The sequence below is a fragment of the Oncorhynchus kisutch genome, linkage group LG20, assembly GCF_002021735.2.
Source record: "Oncorhynchus kisutch isolate 150728-3 linkage group LG20, Okis_V2, whole genome shotgun sequence".
In the NCBI taxonomy this organism is placed as follows: domain Eukaryota; kingdom Metazoa; phylum Chordata; class Actinopteri; order Salmoniformes; family Salmonidae; genus Oncorhynchus; species Oncorhynchus kisutch.
In genome coordinates, this window is record NC_034193.2 from 14,170,591 (window position 1) to 14,195,468 (window position 24,878).

General features: G+C 42.3%; 1 protein-coding gene across 4 annotated transcripts in view; it reads right to left on the reverse strand.

Moving 5' to 3' along the window:
* The window catches only part of LOC109865573 (cGMP-dependent protein kinase 1), a 180,668-nt gene extending 171,051 nt beyond the window's left edge, over window positions 1-9,617 (reverse strand). For 2 of the 4 annotated variants that reach the window (XM_031799692.1, XM_020453858.2), the window contains exon 1: window positions 3,766-4,302. In XM_031799692.1, the coding sequence (XP_031655552.1) occupies window positions 3,766-4,070 (305 nt within the window). In that variant the 5' untranslated portion in view covers window positions 4,071-4,302. Of the gene's footprint in view, window positions 1-3,765; window positions 4,303-9,063 lie in introns of those variants that run through there. The other 2 variants (XM_020453859.2, XM_031799693.1) reach the window with 2 other exon arrangements.
* Between the last annotated feature and the right edge of the window lie 15,261 nt (window positions 9,618-24,878).

The window sequence follows — 24,878 nt, forward strand, 5'->3', positions numbered from 1 at the left end:
TTTTGAAATCTGACACAGAAGCTGGATTAACAAGAAGTTAAGCTTTATTTTGATGTATTACACTTATATTTTTGTGAAGGTTGAATATTGATATTTCTGTAGTTTTAATTTGGTGCCCTGCAATTTCACAGGATGTTGTCAAATCTATCCCGTTAACGGGATTGGCGCATTAAGTGTAGCTGCTGCATGAGGATCCATCATCAATACAAATATAAATATTGTTTTTGAAAATCATGATGAAAGTGGCCATTTTAGGCCACTTTTAGGCCTATACATGCCTCTTGTAAGACCCCATGTCTGCGAACCGTACATGATATGTTACAGACATCTTGCTGTCATTAGACTCCTAATAGTGTCCTCTAAAGTATGGAGTAAGTCTACATTCTCAAAATAACGTTTTTTAGTTTGTTACATTTTAAATATATTGTTTAAAACAATATTGTCACATTCGTCATAACGAGGAGACCAAGGCACAGCGTGATTGGAATACATTCTTCTTTTATTTAACGAAGACCACTTAAACAAACGTGAAGCTATAAACAACTAGTGCTGACATGCAACTACACATAGACAATAACCCACAAAACCTAAATGGCAACCTAAATAGGATCCCCAATCAGAGACAACGATAAACAGCTGCCAGCTGCCTAGACAAACCAAAACCCCATAGATAAACAAAAAACCCTAGACAAGGCAAACACACATACCACCCTCATCACACCCAGACTTAACCAAAATAATAAGGAAAACAAAGATAACTAAGGTCAGGGTGTGACAAATATACTCAAGAAAATAAAATATTCAGACTGACTCTAATGCTGCTCTTGATATTATGATGCATTTTATGAGCAGCATCAACACAGGGAATTGGAAAATGGATTCAAAGGGGACTCTCTCTGCTGGTGATTTGCTGAAAGTTCAATCCTACGGGAGGGTTGTGATTGGTTAATTACCTATAATGTCAATTTCCATATATAAATATGATAATTTCTTGAAAATTAGCAGAGAGCCCACTCTGGAAATTGTACTTATTTGAAGAGTATATCGTTCCAAACAACATGTCAAAAAAAATGGGGAATCAAAAAGGGTACTTTTAGATACACTACCGGTCAAAGTTTTAGAACATCTGATCATTCAAGGGTTTTTCTTTACTTTTACAATTTTTTACATTGTAGAATAATAGTGAAGACATCAAAACTATGAAATGACAGATATGGAATCATGTAGTAATAGAAAAAGTGTTAAACGAATCAAAATATATTTGAGATTCTTCAGCTTTGCACATGCTTGGCATTCTCTCAACCAGCTTCACCTGGAATGCTTTTCCAGCAGTCTTGAAGGAGTTCCCACATATGCTGAGCACTTATTGTCTGCTTTTCCTTCACTCTACAGGCTGACTCATCCCAAACCATCTCAATTTGGTTGAGGTCGGGAGGTTGTGGAGGCCAGGTCATCTGATGTAACACTCCATCACTCTCCTTCTTGGTAAAATTGCCCTTACACAGCCTGCATGTGTATTGAGTCATTGTCCTGTTGAAAAACAAATTATAGTCCCACTAAGCCCAAACCTGATGGGATGTGTATCACTGCAGAATGCTGTGGTAGCCATGCTGGTTAAGTGTGCCTTGAATTCTAAATAAATCACAGACAGCGTCACCAGCAAACCCCCATAACACCTCCATGCTTTATAGTGGGAAATACACATGCGGAGATCATCCGTTCACCCACACCACGTCTCACAAAGACATGGCAGTTGGAACCAAAAATCTCAAATTTGGACTGATCAGACCAAAGGACAAATTTCCACCGGTCTATTGTCCATTGCTCGTGTTTCTTGGCCCAAGCAAGTCTCTTCTTCTGATTTGTATCCTTTAATAGAGGTTTCTTTGCAGCAATTCGACCATGAAGGCCTGATTCACGCAGTCTCCTCTGAACAGTTGATGATGAGATGTGTCTGTTACTTGAACTCTGTGAAGCATTTATTTGGGCTTCAATTTCTTAGGCTTGTAACTCTAATGAACTTATCCTCTGCAGCAGAGGGAACTCTGGGTCTTCCAATCCTGTGGCGGTCCTCATGAGAGCCAGTTTCATCATAGAGCTAGATGGTTTTTGCAACTGCACAATTTTCCAGATTCACTGACCTTCATGTCTTCAAGTAATGATGGACTGTCATTTCTCTTTGCTGATTTGAGCTGTTCTTGTCATAATATGGACTTGGTCTTTTACCAAAAGCTCTGTATACCAACCCTGTCTTGTCACAACACAACTGATTGGCTCAAACGCTTTAATAAGAAGGAAAGAAATTCCACAGAATAACTTAACAAGGCACACCTATTAATTGAAATGCATTCCAGGTGACTACCGCATGACGCTGGTTGAGAGAATGCCAAGCATGTGCAAAGCTGTCATCAAGACAAAGGGTGGCTACTTTGAAGAATCTCAAATATAAAATATATTTGGATTTGTTTAACAATTTTTTGTTAACTACATGATTCTGTGTGTTATTTCATAGTTTTGATGTCTTCACTATTATCCTACAATGTAGACAATAGTAAAAAAAAAATAAAGAAAAACCCTGTAATGAGTAGGTGTTCTAAAACATTTGACTGGTACTGTAAATAATATTTGTATATTTAATAAATGAATGTGATTTTTTTAAATTTCACTTTTAGGAGTATAACGATACCAATACGTTGTCTGTACCATGTACGGATTATAGGGTTTTACCAGAGGATTGTATTTACCAGAGGCATGTGTTTTCAGGCCATGCTGCTGTGGAATCAACCTGTGCTCGTAGTGTTGTGGAAAAGTATGAAACATTAGTGAGATATATATACACACACACACACAAACAATATTTGGAAGAGGGCGAGAACCTATTCGTTTTTCCCTAACGAACGGTCTATCTTGACAGTGGATTACATTATTTACTGACTCCACATGAGAAAATGTTCTTCTCTGCCTTTCTCCTTTGTCTGGACTTTGACAAAACAACCTACTGTAATAGAACGTTCTGTCGTGTACTCTTAAGGCATTTAGATATACAAATTCATTTTTATAATGCTCAAATTCCCAACCTAATGTTTCCTAATGTTTTCCCTGTATGTAGATATTGTATCTCTTACATGGAAATTGCTATCTGTCCATGTGAGCTATGTTCATTTATGATTATACGTATCTTTAGAAGGTAGATGTTGATTTGGCTAGTCAAACAACATCTGAGAACAGTATCAGGGCTTGAGCAACAAGTGAATTAGAAATGTTAGCTCTATGCTTTCAGAGGGTGACTTTTACTTTAATGTGTTCATTGCATGTGCATTATGGGGGTTTCCTGACTCTGCATAGCATAGTGTCTGTAGATTTGACTGTGTTTGCAATTGCAGTGAGGTAAGTGTGTTGTGTGTTTTAAAACAAATGTTTCTGTAGAGACTTGTGTTAAGGCTAGTTTTATAATGTATACTCAGCCAGGTGGATGCACACACCATACTGTTACTACACAACTAGCATGCATTATGCAAAGATGGTTTCTGCATGATATCATGTTTCCATAACACACACACACACACAACGTACTTCATTGCAAATGCAAACACAGCCACAACTAAAGCCAACATTTTGCCATTCAATTAGCCTACAGTGTTGCTGTGATGGGATTCACTTTTGGTACCACTCATACTCTAATAGGGACATGTGATATACAATAGATGAACAGCAGTCAGCACACAGGTAAGACACAATGACCAAAGACGGACATATGAAACCTACTGTGGGCTCTTGGGGTAGAATGGAAGAGTGACATGACTGAGTTCATGAATGTCAAAGGCGGTGGGCTCTCCTGATATCGCCTGCCTCTTGGTCCTGTGCTGCTCCTGTAGTGCGCTTGCCTTGTGGACTTGTTGCGTCGCCGGTTTGATTACGGATCGGTATTTATCCAGTTCATTCTGAAGCTTTTGAATCAATTCGTCCTTTTGATCTAATTCCAGCTCCAGTTCGTCAATAAGTGCGTCTCGTTGTCGCAACTCCTCAATCTTCTCCTGTAATGCGTATTGGAGATCGCGTAAGGTCCCCATAGTTATCAGAGAAATCAGGATCACCAGAGCGCAGCAAACTTTGCGAGTGACTCGAATGATGCTCAGATTTGGAAGGCAACCTCCTCGTTCACTGCCACTACACAAATTGAATACTTGCGGGGAGAACGACTCATGCGCTTGATTTGAAACTCAGGTGAGTAGCCTTTCAAATGAAAGGTTGGCCAAATGTGACGAACAATACGCTTCATTGTATTGCTCACATACGTCAGTATCCAGAGTGAGCGTCAGCGCTCGCAGGATGCCGAAGCACAATCATTGATCCCCCCACCAGTGCAACAAATTGGTTGCTTTCCTCAATACTATGATCAGCCAATCAGGTATCAGGTAATACACACACCTATGCTCTATAATATTCGTGTAGATGCACCCTACCTGTCAGAGATTATATATTATATATGCACCATACTTCAGTCGTAGTGATTGTAATGTAATACTAATGTGCAGAAATTGCAGAGACATATGCACTATAATGTAAATTTAACTGTGATGATGGCACTCACCCCTTTGAAGCCACATGTTTTGTCCCCGAATAAGGAATAATGCTATTATCCCAAGGGGTGTGGTATATGGCCAACATACCACGGCTAAGGGCTGTCCTTACGCATGACACAACGCGGAGTGCCTGGACACAGCCCTTAGCTGTGGTATATTGGCCATATACCACAAACCCCCGAGGTGCCTTATTGCCATTATAAACTGGTTACCAACATAATTAGACCAGTAAAAATAAATGTTTTGTCATACCCGGGGGGGTACACTCTGATATACCATGGCCTTCAGCCAACTGGGTGGTTCGAGCCCTGAATGCTGATTGGCTGATAGCCGTGGTATAACAGACCGTATACCATGGGTATGACAAAACATTTAGTTTTACTGCTTTGCGCTGTGCATAAGAACAACCCTTAGCAGTGGTATATTGGCCAATTGGCCATATACCACACCCACTCTGGTCTTAATGTTAAACCCTACCTTATCCACAGACTTGATATAGTGGAAGTGATGCCGAATAAGGACACCAGGCCTGATAAGGGTCTATAGCTCCCTCCTATGGCCACCTCATGTCATATACATTGCCCATAATCCCATTAAATAATAAACCCATGTACATTGCAAAGCCAGGCTGGTAGCACTCCAGCTGACACTTATATCCAGCCTTGAAATAAGGCAATATAAACAGTTGTCTAACTTCTAACGTCTGTGTGGATACATATTTCAGAGCACTCAGTGGAACGCAGTTTGAGCCTTGGATCATTTTACATAATCTGTGACAGACACAGCTGTCCAATTAAGATAATTAAATGAGTGTGTGTACCTATGTGTGGTGTGTGTGTGTGTGCGTAAGTGTTTGTGTGTGTGCGTGCCTGCGTGTGTCTTGTGAGCGGATTTAAGACATCATCCTCAGTGCACATTAAAGTGTCTGAGAAAGCCGGGTTGAGGAGGAGGGATGCAGAGTGTAGTGCCTTGGTTCTAGATACCAGGCCACTGGTAACCCCAGGCAGGCCACTGGTAACCCCAGGCAGACCACTGGTAACCCCAGGCAGACCACTGGTAACCCTAGGCAGGCCACTGATAGCTGGTAACCCCAGGCAGGCCACTGGTAACCCTAGGCAGGCCACTGATAGCTGGTAACCCCAGGCAGGCCACTGGTAACCCCAGGCAGACCACTGGTAACCCCAGGCAGACCACTGGTAACCCCAGGCAGGCCACTGGTAACCCCAGGCAGGCCACTGGTAACCTCAGGCAGGCCACTGGTAACCTCAGGCAGGCCACTGGTAACCCCAGGCAGGCCACTGGTAACCCCAGGCAGGCCACTGGTAACCTCAGGCAGGCCACTGGTAACCTCAGGCAGGCCACTGGTAACCCCAGGCAGGCCACTGGTAACCCCAGGCAGGCCACTGGTAACCTCAGGCAGGCCACTGGTAACCTCCGGCTGGCCACTGGTAACCCCAGGCAGGCCACTGGTAACCTCAGGCAGGCCACTGGTAACCCCAGGCAGGCCACTGGTAACCTCAGGCAGGCCACTGGTAACCCCAGGCAGGCCACTGTTAACCCCAGGCAGGCCACTGGTATTACAAGGCTGGATACTGCCTGAAAAACTGTAAATACAAACACTACTGCTTAGATTGCCTGTCTACCCTACTGCTATTTGTGATGAAATAATCTTTATGCGTAGATACATATCTTTATAGATATACTGTACATGCTGCTATATTGTAGGCTGAAAAGTTGAAAAAAGAGCACTAGTAATATGACTGCCTGTCTGCCTCCTGCTTATGCTTGCAATGATATCATCTTCCAAAACATTCCTAGACAGCAGCATGTAATAGCATTAAATCACTACTTAAGACTGCCTGTCTGTCCTGCTTGTGTTTACTGTAATACTGCAATGTCATTATAGTTGCAACAGACGAAGATGTTTGTACAAAATGTTGATCATGTCATTTATTATAGTTACAAGAGAAGTTTGTAGGCTACAACATGTCAATGTTATAGTTACACCAGACAAATAAGTGTGTACAACAAACCTTTCATCGTAAAGGAGCACATGCACAGAAAGTACAGATTTTTTTACGATCAGGAATAATCCTCCAGAGAATCAGGTCACACAGCCACCTCAGGTTCACAAACAGATCCTAACCACGAAGAAGCATTTTGCTCCCATCTTGTGGCAATTGTTATTAGCTGCATATCTAGAGGAGAATATCTGGGACAGTGGTCACTTTCTGTTATGTCTGTGGAGAAACAGCCTTGGGGCTGTGTTTATAATACTGGCACACGGCTCACAGTGCACACTGAGATCTTTGAGAGTTGCAAAGTGTTTTGTGTTAACACTTTCAATGAGACTTGAGTATAACTGTAGGTGTGTCACATACGCAAATATGTGTATGTGACCAAAAACATTTGGATTTGATTTAGTTACTGTGTAATTAAAGGGTATGGCATGAGTCGGACTCAGATCCTCAATTCAAATCATCACATTTTATTTGTCACGTGCGCCAAATACCATGGGTGTAGACCTTACTGTGAAATGCTTACTTACAAGCCCTCATTAACCAACAATGCAGTTTCAAGAAAAATAAGAGTTAAGAAAATATTTATTGAATAAACGAAAGTTTTTTTTTTTTACAACACACACACACACACAAAATGAGGCTATTTACAGGGGGTACAGTGTGTGGGGGGTGCAGGTTAGTCGAGGTAATTGAGATAATATGTACATGTAGGTAGAGAGACAGAGTGACAGAATGAGAGACGGGGGGGGGGGGAGACAGAGGGGGGAGACCGAGAAGGGGAGAGAGACAGAGACACAGAGTGACAGAGCGAGAGACAGAGAGGAGGAGAGACAGAGGGGGGAGACCAAGAAGGGGAGAGAGACAGAGACACAGAGAGACAGAGCGACAGAGCGAGAGACAGAGAGGGGGAGAGACAGAGGGGGGAACGAGGTCATAGATTCAACTTATTAAAACTGTGAATCAAGCTCCTCTGTAACAAGGCAGTGACATCTCCCAATCAAGTGAAATTAGTGCATCAGTATCAGTATCGCCAGGAGACCAAAACATGCCACTTTATGAGCCAACAGTAAGCACACATACAATTTTACTATCTGTACAGTCCAGTGGAGGTTCATAATAAGGAGGGGAGGACGGCTCATAATAATGGCTGGAATGGAGTGGAATAGAGTGAAACCAGTCCATTTACTCCATTCCAGACATTATTATGAGCCGTTCTCCCCTCAGCAGCCAGAGTCGTATCAGCACCGAAGCACACTCATAACAAGTATACTCTGAGTCAGGGCACTCAATACTGTAGTGAAGTGTATAAGTACCCAACAGTGATCTCGTAATGTCAATCAGCGATAAAAATACACTTTCACAAGAGTCAGTGGATTGTAAATATGAGTGGAATGGGACCACTCTCAGTCAGTGCACTCAGTGCAGGCCTGTGTGTGAGGGTCAGCGCACAGTGATCAAAAGTGACTTCAGTTCCACAAAGCTTGTTTACAACTTTAGGCGATGCCTTGGGTGCTCATTAGCAGTACGACAGGATTCGGTAATCAATGGTGCCCAAACAACACAAGCTGTGAGGACATTATGTCATAGCAACTAAACAACAAGGCAATGTGTCTAAACAGTTCCAATTTATTTCTAGAGCACGTTCTATGAGTAAACCAATCATAGGGGCCACTCGTCATTGCACAACAGTTAGGTGAATATGTCTAATGAATAAGTTACTCATCACAACAGACATAACATTGTCCCCTCACTTCTCTTCACTCCAGGTTACATCACCATGGTGACTGTCGGCATAAAATTACCACAGCTTTTAGCTGAACAGCCCTGAATGGGGCCCACAGTAACGGGTTATTAGAAGCACCCTGTTGAAATTGCTCTGAAACATTTGAGGGACATGTAAAGTGAAATCTAAAAAGCAACGCACAGATTTGTTTTTTAATGGAGTAGGCCTACTGTATTTGGCTAAAGACGCATAAATACTGTAGGCCGATACATTGGACGTTTGCATAAAATCATATTTGCATAAAAAGCCTGGTGGTGTTATGGACTTTAATGCCCCCTAAGAGTTTGAAGATGGAGCCAATCAATTAAAATCACCAGACTGCTGTCCTTCTGTCTAAAAGTTGTCGCATTCCTCCCAGATTAAATTACTAATCGATTCATGAGCACGTCCTTAATTTAGTGTTGTCTGGTTTATTGACCTCTCCTCTCATGCAGGATATATACACAATATAAAAAGAGTTAAATGCATTATTTGTAAGGCTAAGTGTAATGGACAAAATGTGTTCGGGAAAATGAACAGGAAAGATATTACCCACTGGACACAAACGTCAATTCAACGTCTATTCCACGTTGGTTCAACTTAATTTCAGTGAAATTATGTGGAAACAACGTTGATTCAACCAGTGTGTGCCCTGTAGGCAATTATGGTGAAGTAGCAATAATAAACTATGTGGTACCTGTCAGACTTGGAATGTTTCCGAAATGCTTCACTGTTTAACTCCTGGAAGGTTCGATAAGCTTGAGGTTCCGCCGAGATGCCTTGGGCGCGCCTGGTTCTAGGTCCAATTATCTGCGCGCTGGGCAGAACGGATTGACATTTGTGCAGTTTTCGTTTTAATTCGTGGATCTCTTCTTCCTTTTCGGCGAGACGCATCTCCATGTCCTTAATTCTCTCCTCTTTTATCAAAATAATATTTTTGAAGTCTTCTTCTAAATCACTCATGTTGGAACCTGAACAAACTTTCTCCAGGCGGGAACAAAAGATGCTATAGGATCCAATGCGATCCGCTACTAAAACTCCAAAATTCGGAGGTAGAAATATGGAGATCAAATCGTCCAAAAGGTTCAGCTCACTGTAGGGAGGACAGTTGAGTAACGGTGACAGGGAATGCTGAGTGCTGCTTTTCCTCCGTCCCACGCGTGGTGGACTGACTAATGGTTATATCTCAATGAGAAACCAATTATGTCTCCTGCTTTCAAGCACAATGCGTGCAGAGACTGCCGTTCAACGTTGAACAACAGAAACTAAACATAGCATTTCCAAAATCATTCTACCCTAAACTATATTCCTGAAATAGCATAAATGACCATATGAGCCAGTGGATGACGTAGTTTTATGTAATTTGATCCAGCACTTCCATGTGAAATTGTCTGAGCTACCTCTCACTGTCTGCCTGACTGCTCATCAATGAAACCCTTGAGCTAATGTAAGTAGCCCCCAATGAGAGAGAGAGAGAGAGAGGGGTGGGGGGGGAGCTCTCCATTGGATCAGTGTACATTATTGTTCAAATTCTATTTGCTGAAATGTTTTAATGTTCTCTCTCTCTCTTTAAAATGCATTTCTATTTAATATATTCCATATACCGTGGACCCTAAATGTTTTACAAAATGTAGGGAGGTGTCATGTGATGTGAATGGTGAGTCACCCAGCTGTGTTAACAGCTGTATCGGTCCATATCTTCTGTCAGTTATCAACTTGTGTCGTTTATCAAAGGACATAAATATGTGACTATTTCCTGTAAAATTGCATCACCAGACGATTTCACTTAGAGACACCTTCTGAATAGGCAGGAATCTCCAGTAGCAACTCAACATGACCACAAGTTAATATTTGTTGAGCAAAACAACAGATGCAGAACCTGTAGCAGTTTGCAACACAGCTAGTGACCCATAATATTTTGTATAGGCCTACTGCTACAGTAGCTACAGCTAGAGAGAGATGTGTGCATGCACACACAAACGCACGCACATATGCATACACACAAACACAGAAACACACACACACCTGACCTGGGTTCAAATACTATTTCGGGTATTTCAATTACTTTAAAATATATTTCGAAGTAAGTATTTTGATATTGTTTCTTTGAAAATACAAGTGGTTGAATATTGGCAAGTATTTGGAAATACACTTGGAATGTATTGAAATACTGAAATACACTGTATTTAAATACCATGCAATTGAAGCCAGGTCTGTTTGGTCCTAGGGATATTTGAAATAATCTATTTGGGTGCAAGTATTATTTGAAAATAGTTTCAAATAGTAGGCAATATATAGGAAATTATTTGAAAATACTTTCAAATACTTCATATAGAAGTAGTAGGTTTTGCTAAATTATTTGAAAATCCTCAAATACACAGAAAATAAGTATTTCAAATCTAAATATTTAAATGCACATGTATTTGAACCCAGGTCTGGCACATATTCTCCCCAACATTGCTCAAATGTAAAAATTCACTGCTAGTGTCTTCACCCTTTCATGCAGTCAAATGACTGAATCACCCTCTAGTAGTCTCATGGGTGGAATGTTATTAATATCTCATAACTATTTCATAATAACTTTTTTTTACGCTGAAAATCCAGGTATTTCTATGTCAAACCGTTTTGTTATATTTCAGTCTTCTGTGATTTATATAAAGTGTAATATTGGGATGCAAACTGACAATTAAATACATTTCAACTCCATCACAGACATGGTCCAGGTGTCTTTTTTTAAGGGCATAACCATGTGTGTGAGGTGTATACTTCTGTTTCAAAGTAGATTTGTTTAAGACTACCAAGATGCTGATTTAGCCCACTGCAGGAAAAGCTTCATCTGACTTTGTCATTCAGGACATCTACAATGGGGATCCTGCTTTGATTGGCATTTGAGCACAAGGCACAATAGATCTTCTGGCCCATCCTTATCTCCACTTCGGGTATTGAGTTTCAGAGGAGGCAGGCAGGGCAGACATTAGTCACCTCTTTCCTGTAATGCATACATATTCTCTCATTGAAACCAGAGACAGTATCTAAGTGAACACAGGATGTTTCAAAATCAATATTGTTTACCTCATTCGCCTGGCCGGCAGAAATGATCTGTGAGGACGGATGGACTGCAGAGTAGAACAGAGCACTCACGGCATGGCCCCCGTAAACACAAAATGAGGAACCACAGCTTTTAGCTGAGCAGCCCCGAATGGGGCCGCAGTAACGGGCTATTAGAAGCACCCAGTTGCATTTCCTCTGAAGCATTTGAGGGCCGTGAAAAGTGAAATCTGAAAAGCAACACACAGATTTGTTTTTTAATGGAGTATGCCTACTGTATTTGGCTAAAGACGCATAAATACTGTAGGTCGATACATTGGACGTTTGCATAAAATCATATTTGCATAAAAAGCCTGGTGGCGTTATGGACTTTAATGCCCCCTAAGAGTTTGAAGATGGAGCCAATCAATTAAAATCACCAGACTGCTGTCCTTCTCTCTAAAAGTTGTCGCATTCCTCCCAGATTAAATTACTAATCGATTCATGAGCACGTCCTTAATTTAGTGTTGTCTGGTTTATTGACCTCTCCTCTCATCCAGGATATATACACAATATAAAAAGAGTTAAATGCATTATTTGTAAGGCTAAGTGTAATGGACTAAATGTGTTCGGGAAAATGAACAGGAAAGACATTACCCACTGGACACAAACGTCAATTCAACGTCTATTCCACGTTGGTTCAACTTAATTTCAGTGAAATAAACACTCTGAATCTGTTGGACAGACAAAGGTGTAGGGTGTTACGGTTATAGGTGTGGTAGAGGTAAGTTGTTCTGAGGGATGCAATAGACAGGACACAAATACAGTACACACACAGGCAAAGTGCACAGCGATAGACACTTATTATTGGTACAGCTAGTGACTGGAACGAACTGCAACAAACACTCAGACTGGACAGTTTTATCTCAATCTCTTCATTCAAAGACTCAATCATGGACACTTTCACTGACAGTTGTGGCTACTTTGCATGATGTATTGCTGTCTCTACCTTCTTGCCCTTTGTGCTGTTGTCTGTGCCCAATAATGTTTGTACCATGTTTTGTTGGCTCCTGAGTGGTGCAGCGGTCTAAGGCACTGCATCTCAGTGCTCGAGGCGTCACTACAGACACCCTGGTTTGAATCCAGGCTATATCACAACCGGACGTGATTGGGAGTCCCATAGGGTGGTGCACAATTGGCCCAGCGTCGTCCGGTGTAGGCTATCATGACATAGTTAAATAAAGTTTACATTTAAAAATGCAATCAACATTGTATTGCTACCATGTTGTGTTGCTACCATGCTGTGTTGTCATGTGTTGCTGCCTTGCTATGTTGTTGTTTTAGGTCTCTCTTTATGTAGTGTTGTCAAATCAAATCAAACTTTATTTGTCACATGCACTGAATACAACAAGTGTAGACTTTACAGTGAAATGCTTACTTACAAGCCCTTAACCAACAGTGCAGTTCAAGAAGAAGAAAATATTTACCAAGTATACTAAAATAAAAGTAATAATAAAAAGTAACACAATAAGAATAACAATAATGAGGCAATGTACAGGGGGTACCGGTACCGAGTCAGTGTGCGGGGGTACAGGCTAGTTGAGGTAATCTCTCGTCTCTCTTGTCTCTCTTGTTGTGATGTGTGTTTTGTCCTATATTTTTATTGTTATTATGTATTCATTTAATCCCAACCCACATCCCCACAGGAGGCATTTTGCCTTTTGGTAGGCCGTCATTGTAAATAAGAATTTGTTCTTAACTGACTTGCATAGTTAAATAAAGGTTCAATAAAATAAAATAAAAATACACAATCCACTTTACACATTTTGAGGTAATTGGACTTGTCAGAGGTTATTGGAAGGTGTTTATTTTTTTAGGACCGTTCTCTCACTTTGTTCTTTGAGATTTAACAGATTTTCCTGCTATAATTACCAGGGGATGAAACAGATGCCTCTTCATCACAGCTCCCCATACTGCTAAAGCTCTCAAAAAACTTGATGTTATTCATCCCTGGATGTCTGCTATTCTCACAAGGCTTTGAAGAGAGTGGAGACCTAAGCCTGGAGATTTAAAGCTACAGCCAGACATTTTACAGATCACTGAAATGTGGCTCTAATGCCTTTTTAACTAACACTGGCATACATTACTATACATTTTTCTAAGCGTATAAAGCATAACTGTTAGAGTAGCTTGATCTTCTTTAGCTTATGAGAGGAATTTGTCTCTGCCAGCGCTGTGCACGAATGGGCACTTTCCCAGTTGGTCACTGAAGCAGATCTCTCAAGGCAAATGCTTAAGACAACAAACTGTGCCTGAAACCGTAAGCGACCTACCCCGATGATTGGTTTTTGTATAAAATGAGATACTCCCTCCCTTAGTTCTCCAGCTCCATCTCTCGTGTCTCTATACCTCTCCCTCCCTTCCTCTCTCTCCATTTATTTTTTAATTTTTTATTTTATTTCACCTTTATTTAACCAGGTAGGCTAGTTGAGAACAAGTTCTCATTTGCAACTGCAACCTGGCCAAGATAAAGCATAGCAGTGTGAGCATACAACAAAGAGTTACACATGGAGTAAACAATTAACAAGTCAATAACACAGTAGAAAACAAAGGGGGGGTCTATATACAATGTGTGCAAAAGGCATGAGGAGGTAGGCAAATAATTACAATTTTGCAGATTAACACTGGAGTGATAAAAGATCAGATGGTCATGTACAGGTAGAGATATTGGTGTGCAGAAGAGCAGAAAAGTAAATAAATAAAAACAGTATGGGGATGAGGTAGGTGAAAAGGGTGGGCTATTTACCAATAGACTATGTACAGCTGCAGCGATCGGTTAGCTGCTCAGATAGCTGATGTTTGAAGTTGGTGAGGGAGATAAAAGTCTCCAACTTCAGCGATTTTTGCAATTCGTTCCAGTCACAGGCAGCAGAGTACTGGAACGAAAGGCGGCCAAATTAGGTGTTGGCTTTAGGGATGATCAGTGAGATACACCTGCTGGAGCGCGTGCTACGGATGGGTGTTGCCATCGTGACCAGTGAGCTGAGATAAGGCGGAGCTTTACCTAGCATAGACTTGTAGATGACCTGGAGCCAGTGGGTCTGGCGACGAATATGTAGCGAGGGCCAGCCGACTAGAGCATACAAGTCGCAGTGGTGGGTGGTATAAGGTGCTTTAGTGACAAAACGGATGGCACTGTGATAGACTGCATCCAGTTTGCTGAGTAGAGTGTTGGAAGCCATTTTGTAGATGACATCGCCGAAGTCGAGGATCGGTAGGATAGTCAGTTTTACTAGGGTAAGCTTGGCGGCTTGAGTGAAGGAGGCTTTGTTGCGGAATAGAAAGCCGACTCTTGATTTGATTTTCGATTGGAGATGTTTGATATGAGTCTGGAAGGAGAGTTTGCAGTCTAGCCAGACACCTAGGTACTTATAGACGTCCACATATTCTAGGTCGGAACCATCCAGGGTGGTGATGCTAGTCGGGCATGCAGGTGCAGGCAGCGACCGGTTGAAAAGCATGCATTTGGTTTTACTAGCGTTTAAGAGCAGTTGGAGGCCACGGAAGGAGTGTTGTATGGCATTGAAGCTTGTTTGGAGGTTAGATAGCACAGTGTCCAAAGACGGGCCGAAAGTATATAGAATGGTGTCGTCTGCGTAGAGGTGGATCAGGGAATCGCCCGCAGCAAGAGCAACATCATTGATATACACAGAGAAAAGAGTCGGCCCGAGAATTGAACCCTGTGGCACCCCCATAGAGACTGCCAGAGGACCGGACAGCATGCCCTCCGATTTGACACACTGAACTCTGTCTGCAAAGTAATTGGTGAACCAGGCAAGGCAGTCATCCGAAAAACCGAGGCTACAAAAATAAAATTAAACCATCTGTATTCAGTGAAATAACAACACAATGTCAAATACAGGTAGCCTAGTCAAATAATTAACATCCAATCACATTAACCGTTACTCTCTCGCGGGATTACTGTCTTTTTGCCTCAATTTCTCTATTACATTCCCATTTTAATTGAATGGGCTTTATTGGCATGGGAAACATATGTTTACATTGCCAAAGCAAGTGAAATAGATAATAAACAACAGTGATTTTTTTTTTAAATGTGCAAATAGTTAAAGTACAAAAAGGAAAATAAATCAACATATGGTTTGTATTTACATTGGTGTTTGTTCTTCACTGGTTGCCCTTTTCCTGTGGCAACAGGTTACACATCTTGCTGCTGTGATTGAACACTGTGGGATTTCACCCAGTAGAAGTGGGAGTTTATCAAAATTGGATTTGTTTTTGAATTCTTTGTGGGTCTCCATCTCCCTTTGTTTTATTTCTCTCTCTCTCTCTTTCCTTCCTTCTTTCTTTTGTGTGTCCCTCTCTCTCTCTCTGTCTGCATGTAAGGAGTGGGGCTCAGCTGAAAAGGTCAGAGCACTTGTATTATATTATTTTCGACATGGTAATAATAAACTGTCAGGGACGATAAGCTGTTCTCTAGAAGAGATGGGAGCCTGTGAATAAAATAACAACGTTGGGCAGGCAGCCATGAAACTTAACATGACTTTGCCTTTGAAGGGGCAACCTGTGAACGTGACATACATTTTTGGACTTTTAAATTCATGGTATATACCCATTGATACTGGAAGAATATAAATACATTCCCATGAGCTTAGTTCAATTGTCGTACCGCATCAGAATCCAAATTATACGCTTGTTTTACTCCTTTGTTGGAGAACAATGGAATTCTTAACTAACACTGTATAGTCTCCAAAAAGGGTTAAAACTATCATTTTGGTATCATGGGTGGTCAAACCTTGCATCAATAGCTCTGTCTATGAATTTGAGAGTGGTTACATTTCTCTTGGAATGCGCAATGTCGTCGGGGTTACGCCAAATAAAAATGTGATTCACATTTTTTATATATATAATCATAATAATAAATATATATATATATTTTTTAAATGTATTCACATTTTCAAACAGTCCATTTAGATTTTCCAATGGGGGTATACATTATAAGTTTTTTTTCTCACCTGAGTAGCCTCGTTTCACTGCCAAAAATAAAATTAAACCATCTGTATTCAGTGAAATAACAACACAATGTCAAATACAGGTAGCCTAGTCAAATAATTAACATCCAATCACATTAACCGTTACTCTCTCGCGGGATTTCCACTAACGGTCCGTATGTAGCCAAACGTAGCTGCTGCTCATTCCGTTTGCTCAAAAATGGATTAATGGTAATAACAGTAAGGCCAGCGTCCATAGAGACACATACCAGCTCTACTGGTAGTACTGCTACTACCAGCAGTACTACACCTGCACCTGTCGACGACACAAGTTGTTCTGCTTCCATGAGCATATCCAATGCTAATATCAGTAATTCTACATTTTTTGTTAGCCCAGCTAGCATGGACACTGACAGTTGTGAATCTGATGCAGTCGAAGAGCTACTGCCCCCTTACCCAGGAAAGCACCGAACAACAGACAGAGATGTTGGACCATCGAAGAGGCGCAAATATGATGAGAACTACATTGATCTGGGGTTCACTTATATTGGAAGTAGTATCTTTCCTCAGCCACACAGTGTGTTATATGTGCAAAAGTACTATCTCACAACTCATTGAAACCTTCACATTTAGAAACAAAACATGCCAATTAGAAAAATAAGCCACATGAGTTTTTGGAGCAAGAATTAAGATGACTTTTGAGTAGTAAAATATGTATAAAAGCAACATATACCATTAATAGGAAGGGGCTAGAAGCATCTTATATGGTGAGCTACCAAGTGACTAGGACTAGCCCCATACTATTGTGGAGGACTTAATTCTTCTTGCTGCTGTGGATATGGCTGGGACAATGCTGGGGGGAAAGGCCAAAAAAAGAATGCCTTCATCAAACAGCACCGCTTCATGAGACATCAGTGACATGGTAGGAGATGTTTTGAAACAATGCTTCACATACAAGCCAGTGAATTCTATGTGTTACCGCTGGATGAGTCAGACGTGGCGGGCCTGGCACAACTTCAGCCTAATGTCCGTTACGTTTATGGGGGGTCAATTAATGAAGACATCCTCTTCTGCAAACCACTGGAAACCAGGACAAAAGGAGAGGATATTTTTAAACTACGGGACAGCTTCGTGACATCAAATGGACTTTGGTGGTCAAGATGTGTTGGTATCTGTACTGATGGCGCAAAAGCCATGACAGGGAGACATAGTGGAGGGGTAACGCGTGTGCAAGCAGTTGCTCCCGACGCTACTTGGGTACACTGCAACATCCACCAAGAGGCTCTTGCTGCCAAGGGAATGCCTGACAGCTTGAAAGACGTTTTAGACACAACAGTGAAAATGGTTACCTTTGTTAAAGCAAGGCCCCTGAACTCTCCTGTATTTTCTGCATTATGCAATGATATGGGCAGCGACCATGTAACGCTTTTACAACATACATAGACTTCCGGCGCACCCGATAGACTTCCGGCGCCGACAGAGATGGCCGCCTCGCTTCGCGTTCCTAGGAAACTATGCAGTTTTTTGTTTTTTTACGTGTTATTTCTTACACTAGTACCCCAGGTCATCTTAGGTTTCATCACATACAGCCGAGAAGAACTACTGAATATAAGATCAGCGTCAACTCACCACCAGTACGACCAAGAATATGTTTTTCGCGATGCGGATCCTGTGTTCTGCCTTACAACCAGCGCCACGGGATGGTTCCCATGCAGCGACCCAAAAAAACGACTCAGAAAAAGAGGGAAACGAAGCGGTCTTCTGGTCAGACTCCGGAGATGGGCACATCGTGCACCACTCCCTAGCATTCTTCTTGCCAATGTCCAGTCTCTTGACAACAAGGTTGATGAAATCCGAGCAAGGGTAGCATTCCAGAGGGACATCAGAGACTGTAACGTTCTCTGTTTCACGGAAACGTGGCTCACTGGAGAGACGCAATCCGAAGCGGTGCAGCCAGCGGGTTTCTCCACGCATCGCGCGGACAGAAACTAACATCTTTCTGGTAAGAAGAGGGGCGGGGGCGTATGCCTTATGGCCAACGTGACATGGTGTGATGAAAGAAACATACAGGAACTCAAATCCTTCTGTTCACCTGATTTAGAATTCCTCACAATCAAATGTAGACCGCATTATCTACCAAGAGAATTCTCTTCGATTATAATCACAGCCGTATATATCCCCCCCCAAGCAGACACATCGATGGCTCTGAACGAACTTTATTTAACTCTCTGCAAACTGGAAACGATTTATCCGGAGGCTGCATTCATTGTAGCTGGGGATTTTAACAAGGCTAATCTGAAAACAAGACTCCCTAAATTTTATCAGCATATCGATTGCGCAACCAGGGGTGGAAAGACCCTGGATCATTGTTACTCTAACTTCCGCGACGCATATAAGGCCCTGCCCCGCCCCCCTTTCGGAAAAGCTGACCACGACTCCATTTTGTTGATCCCTGCCTACAGACAGAAACTAAAACAAGAAGCTCCCACGCTGAGGTCTGTCCAACGCTGGTCCGACGAAGCTGACTCCACACTCCAAGACTGCTTCCATCACGTGGACTGGGAGATGTTTCGTATTGCGTCAGCCAACAACATTGACGAATACGCTGATTCGGTGTGCGAGTTCATTAGAACGTGCGTTGAAGATGTCGTTCCCATAGCAACGATTAAAACATTCCCCAACCAGAAACCGTGGATTGATGGCAGCATTCGTGTGGAACTGAAGGCGCGAACCACTGCTTTTAATCAGGGCAAGGTGTCTGGTAACATGACTGAATACAAACAGTGCAGCTATTCCCTCCGCAAGGCTATCAAACAAGCTAAGCGCCAGTACAGAGACAAAGTAGAATCTCAATTCAACGGCTCAGACACAAGAGGCATGTGGCAGGGTCTACAGTCAATCACGGACTACAGGAAGAAACCCTGCCCAGTCACGGACCAGGATGTCTTGCTCCCAGGCAGACTAAACAACTTTTTTGCCCGCTTTGAGGACAATACAGTGCCACTGACACGGCCTGCAACGAAAACATGCGGTCTCTCCTTCACTGCAGCCGAAGTGAGTAAGACATTTAAACGTGTTAACCCTCGCAAGGCTGCAGGCCCAGACGGCATCCCCAGCCGCGCCCTCAGAGCATGCGCAGACCAGCTGGCCGGTGTGTTTACGGACATATTCAACCAATCCCTATACCAGTCTGCTGTTCCCACATGCTTCAAGAGGGCCACCATTGTTCCTGTTCCCAAGAAAGCTAAGGTAACTGAGCTAAACGACTACCGCCCCGTAGCACTCACATCCGTCATCATGAAGTGCTTTGAGAGACTAGTCAAGGACCATATCACCTCCACCCTACCTGACACCCTTGACCCACTCCAATTTGCTTACCGCCCAAATAGGTCCACAGACGATGCAATCTCAACCACACTGCACACTGCCCTAACCCATCTGGACAAGAGGAATACCTATGTGAGAATGCTGTTCATCGACTACAGCTCGGCATTCAACACCATAGTACCCTCCAAGCTCGTCATCAAGCTCGAGACCCTGGGTCTCGACCCCGCCCTGTGCAACTGGGTACTGGACTTCCTGACGGGCCGCCCCCAGGTGGTGAGGGTAGGCAACAACATCTCCTCCCCGCTGATCCTCAACACTGGGGCCCCACAAGGGTGCGTTCTGAGCCCTCTCCTGTACTCCCTGTTCACCCACGACTGCGTGGCCACGCACGCCTCCAACTCAATCATCAAGTTTGCGGACGACACAACAGTGGTAGGCTTGATTACCAACAACGACGAGACGGCCTACAGGGAGGAGGTGAGGGCCCTCGGAGTGTGGTGTCAGGAAAATAACCTCACACTCAACGTCAACAAAACTAAGGAGATGATTGTGGACTTCAGGAAACAGCAGAGGGAACACCCCCCCATCCACATCGATGGAACAGTAGTGGAGAGGGTAGCAAGTTTTAAGTTCCTCGGCATACACATCACAGACAAACTGAATTGGTCCACTCACACAGACAGCATCGTGAAGAAGGCGCAGCAGCGCCTCTTCAACCTCAGGAGGCTGAAGAAATTCGGCTTGTCACCAAAAGCACTCACAAACTTCTACAGATGCACAATCGAGAGCATCCTGGCGGGCTGTATCACCGCCTGGTATGGCAACTGCACCGCCCTCAACCGTAAGGCTCTCCAGAGGGTAGTGAGGTCTGCACAACGCATCACCGGGGGCAAACTACCTGCCCTCCAGGACACCTACACCACCCGATGCTACAGGAAGGCCATAAAGATCATCAAGGACATCAACCACCCGAGCCACTGCCTGTTCACCCCGCTGTCATCCAGAAGGCGAGGTCAGTACAGGTGCATCAAAGCTGGGACCGAGAGACTGAAAAACAGCTTCTATCTCAAGGCCATCAGACTGTTAAACAGCCACCACTAACATTGAGTGGCTACTGCCAACACACTGTCAATGCCACTGACTCTACTCCAGCCACTTTAATCATGGGAATTGATGGGAAATGATGTAAATATATCACTAGCCACTTTAAACAATGCTACCTTATATAATGTTACTTACCCTACATTATTCATCTCATATGCATACGTAGATACTGTACTCTATATCATCGACTGCATCCTTATGTAATACATGTATCACTAGCCACTTTAACTATGCCACTTGGTTTACATACTCATCTCATATGTATATACTGTACTCGATATCATCTACTGTATCTTGCCTATGCTGCTCTGTACCATCACTCATTCATATATCCTTATGTACATATTCTTTATCCCCTTACACTGTGTATAAGACAGTCGTTTTTTGGGGAATTGTTAGTTAGATTACTTGTTCGTTATTACTGCATTGTCGGAACTAGAAGCACAAGCATTTCGCTACACTCGCATTAACATCTGCTAACCATGTGTATGTGACAAATAAATTTGATTTGATTTGATTTTGATTTGGTTAGCAAGGGGCAAAGTATTGACAGGTTTTTTAAATTGAGAGACGAGCTTAAAGATTTCTTTACTGGCCATAATTTTAACTTGTCTGACCGCGTGATGATGAGTTTCTCAAACGACTGGCCTATCTGGGTGATGTTTTTCTCAACTGAATGATCTGAATCTAGGATTACAGGGACTCTCCAACTATTTTCAATGTGCTGGATAAAATTGAGGCTATGATTAAGAAGTTGGAGCTCTTCTTTGTCTCCATTAACAAGGACAACACACAGGTCATTCCATCTTTGTATGATTGTTTTGGGTGCAAATGAACTCAAGCTTACGGACAACGTCAAATGTGATAAAGCGAAGCACCTGAGTGAGTTGGGTGCGCAATTACGCAGGTACTGTCACGCCCTGACCATAGAGAGCCCTCGGGGTTCTCTATGGTGTTTCAGGTCAGGGCGTGACTAGGGGGGTTTCTAGGTATTCTATTTCCATGTTGGTGTGTGTGTATGGTTCCCAGTTGGAGGCAGCTGATGATCGTTACCTCTAATTGGGGACCATACTTAGTGTCCTTTTTCCCACCTGCTATGTGGGATATTGTCTTGTATGAGTGCCTATGTGCGCTATGTATTTCACGATCGTTATATCTTTGTTGTTTTGGAAGTTTCACTATCATTAAAATGTGGAACTCTACTCACTGTGGAACTCTACTCGCCTTGGTCCAATTATTCATACGACGGTCGTGACAGGTACTTTCCCGAAGCAGATGACAAAAACAACTGGATTTGTTATCCGTTTCATGTCCTGCCTCCAGTCCACTTACTGATATCTGAACAAGACAGCCTCATCCAAATTGCAACAAGCGGCTCTGTGAAAATTTAATTTTATCAGAAGCTACTGACAGATTTCTGGATTGGGCTGCGCTCAGAGTATCCAAATTGTGCTGTTAAGAGACTGATGCCCTTTGCAACCATGTACCTATGTGATAGTGGATTCTCGGCCCTCACTAGCATGAAAACTAAATACAGGCACAGACTATGTGTGGCAAATGATTTAAGACTGAGACTCTCTCCCATACAACCCAACATTGCAGAGTTATGTGCATCCTTTCAAGCACACGCTTCTCATTAACTTGTGGTGAGTTATTCAGTTTCTGATGAACAAATAAGGTTTTATATGTAAGATGTCTAAATAAAGAGCAAAATTATTGATTAGTATATTATTATTTGTGCCCTGGTCCAATAAGAGCTCTTTGTCACTTCCCACAAGCCGGGTTGTGACAAACTCACACTCATTCTTATGTTTAATAAATGTTTCGTATGGTCGGCTTACAATGATGTCAAAAAAACATATTTGAGAGTGTGCTGACCCTGGTGCTAGAGGGGGTACAGCTGGATGTTGAATGTTTGAAGGGGTACGGGACTATAAAACGTTTGAGAACCACTGCTCTAGGCCCATCCCTCAGCTATTTACCAAATTAGTGGCGGGGTGGCAACTTTGTTATTGTATTAATCTGCAGACAGTCTCTTTAAGCAGAGGGATAAAAGATGATCTCTTAAAAAAAGAGAGAACTGTTCTTGGAGCAGCTGCTGAATCGAGAGAGCTTTCAGTTTAAAAAAAATAATAGACAAAGATTTACATATTGAATTGTTTACAGGGCTTGCTGATATCCTTGATGATTCATGTAATAAATATGTATTATGCTTAGTCATGTTTCTCCTTTTATAATTGCTTGCATTATTATTATTCTGACTTCGATTTGAACATCCACCAACCCTATATAGTCTGTCCTCTATGATGTATTATGTAAGACGTCACTGTTGAGTTATTAATGGGATGCGACACAGAAATGAAGCAATATGGGCGTTGTGCACGTAAGTGCATTGTTACCTACAGTAATGTATCTTGTCCATCAGTGTGTGCTAAAGAAAGCTGTGACAGTCCAGACTCACATCACAGTGGTCAGTCAGTCAGAGCTCAGTAATAGAGCCTCTCTGTTTCTCCTTCCAGCCTGGTCTCATTGACTAGACGTAACATAGTACATGTAAATCCAGGACCTCCAAAGTAGGAAAGGAAAGGGAAAGTGGGATACCTAGTCAGTTGTCCAACTGAATGTATTCAGCTGAAATGTGTCATCCGCATTTAACCCAACCCCTCTGAATCAGAGAGGTGCGGCGGGCTGCCTTAGTATGATATGTTACATTTTGTATGGTTGCATAAGACAGATGGTTACTTGAGGAAAAAACTAAAGTAGGATGGTTGGCCAGGGTGGGTGGGTAGCTGAAAAATGTGAATGTCTAGCAACTCAAGTGTTGCAAGTTTGAATCTCATGGACAATATTAGCTAATTAGCAACCCTCCCCTAACCATAACCTTAACCCTTTCCCCAATCTTAACCTTAAGCATTTTAGCTAACCATTCTCCTAACCTTAACCCTTTTTATCCTAACTCCTCAACTTAACCTTAATCTTAACCCTTAGCCTAGCTAACGTTAGCCAGCTAGCTAATGTTAGCCACCTAGCTAGAATTTGTAACATCGTAAGTTTTGCAAAATAATAACATGTAGTACGTTTAGCAAATTCACAACATATCATATGTTTAGCAAATTCTTTACATATGATACGAATTGGAATTCATAACATATCATTCAAAAAGTAACACAGGCTTGTGGAGTGTTTTGGATTTATGTACAGAATCATACAAAATGCTCTGAGATCAGGTTGCTCCTTTCTGTAATGTACTCTACTCTACACAGGCTTCATTGATATGAAGGGCTGGGCGGCCTGCCATGTGATCTATTCCACTACTGCCCATTCGACAGTGTTGCGGCTACTCTGAAGCCATTAGGAACAGAAAGATGAATGAATTATTATCTACTCAGGCTACAATTGACATTTGTCTGAGAAGTGCATCAAGAAAGAACACACTTATAGTTTGTAGTGCACTTAGGAAGGCTTTTTTGAAGAGAGATACTCAACACTTTTCTCAGACTACTTTGCTCTGTATATGTTGAACGTGCTGCTTTTTTCAATCTATTTTTGGTTATCGGAGTTTTTAACTGCATTGATAGGTTCTCAGTCCAAAATATTCCAGTGTTTGTAGATAATATCTGATGATTAGATCATTAGATCGAACAACCATTATAAGGATACGTAGCAGCCAGTCATTATGTCATGTCATGTATAATTGATTTACTTAAATAACAGCCCTTCTGGTGTGCAATGTACTGACACGCTATCACCTATGACCCATTAATTCCCATGTCGTTTTACTGCAGTAATCGAGGTGGAATTACTTGCTCAAGGGTTCAGAGTCCTATCCGCTATTGGAACCAACAGACCTGACAACCAGATTTGTAGTGCAATTAACAACCATCCTCTCTTTTGCTACTGCTTTGACTTCTCAGCAGTGAGCTACTGCCTGAGGAATCAAAATCATTTCATCATCCCCCTATTTCACCGACTCACTCGGAGGGGCAGGCATATGATATGAGGTCTCCTTTGGCCGATTCATCCCAATAAATCCCAAAAGTGGTTT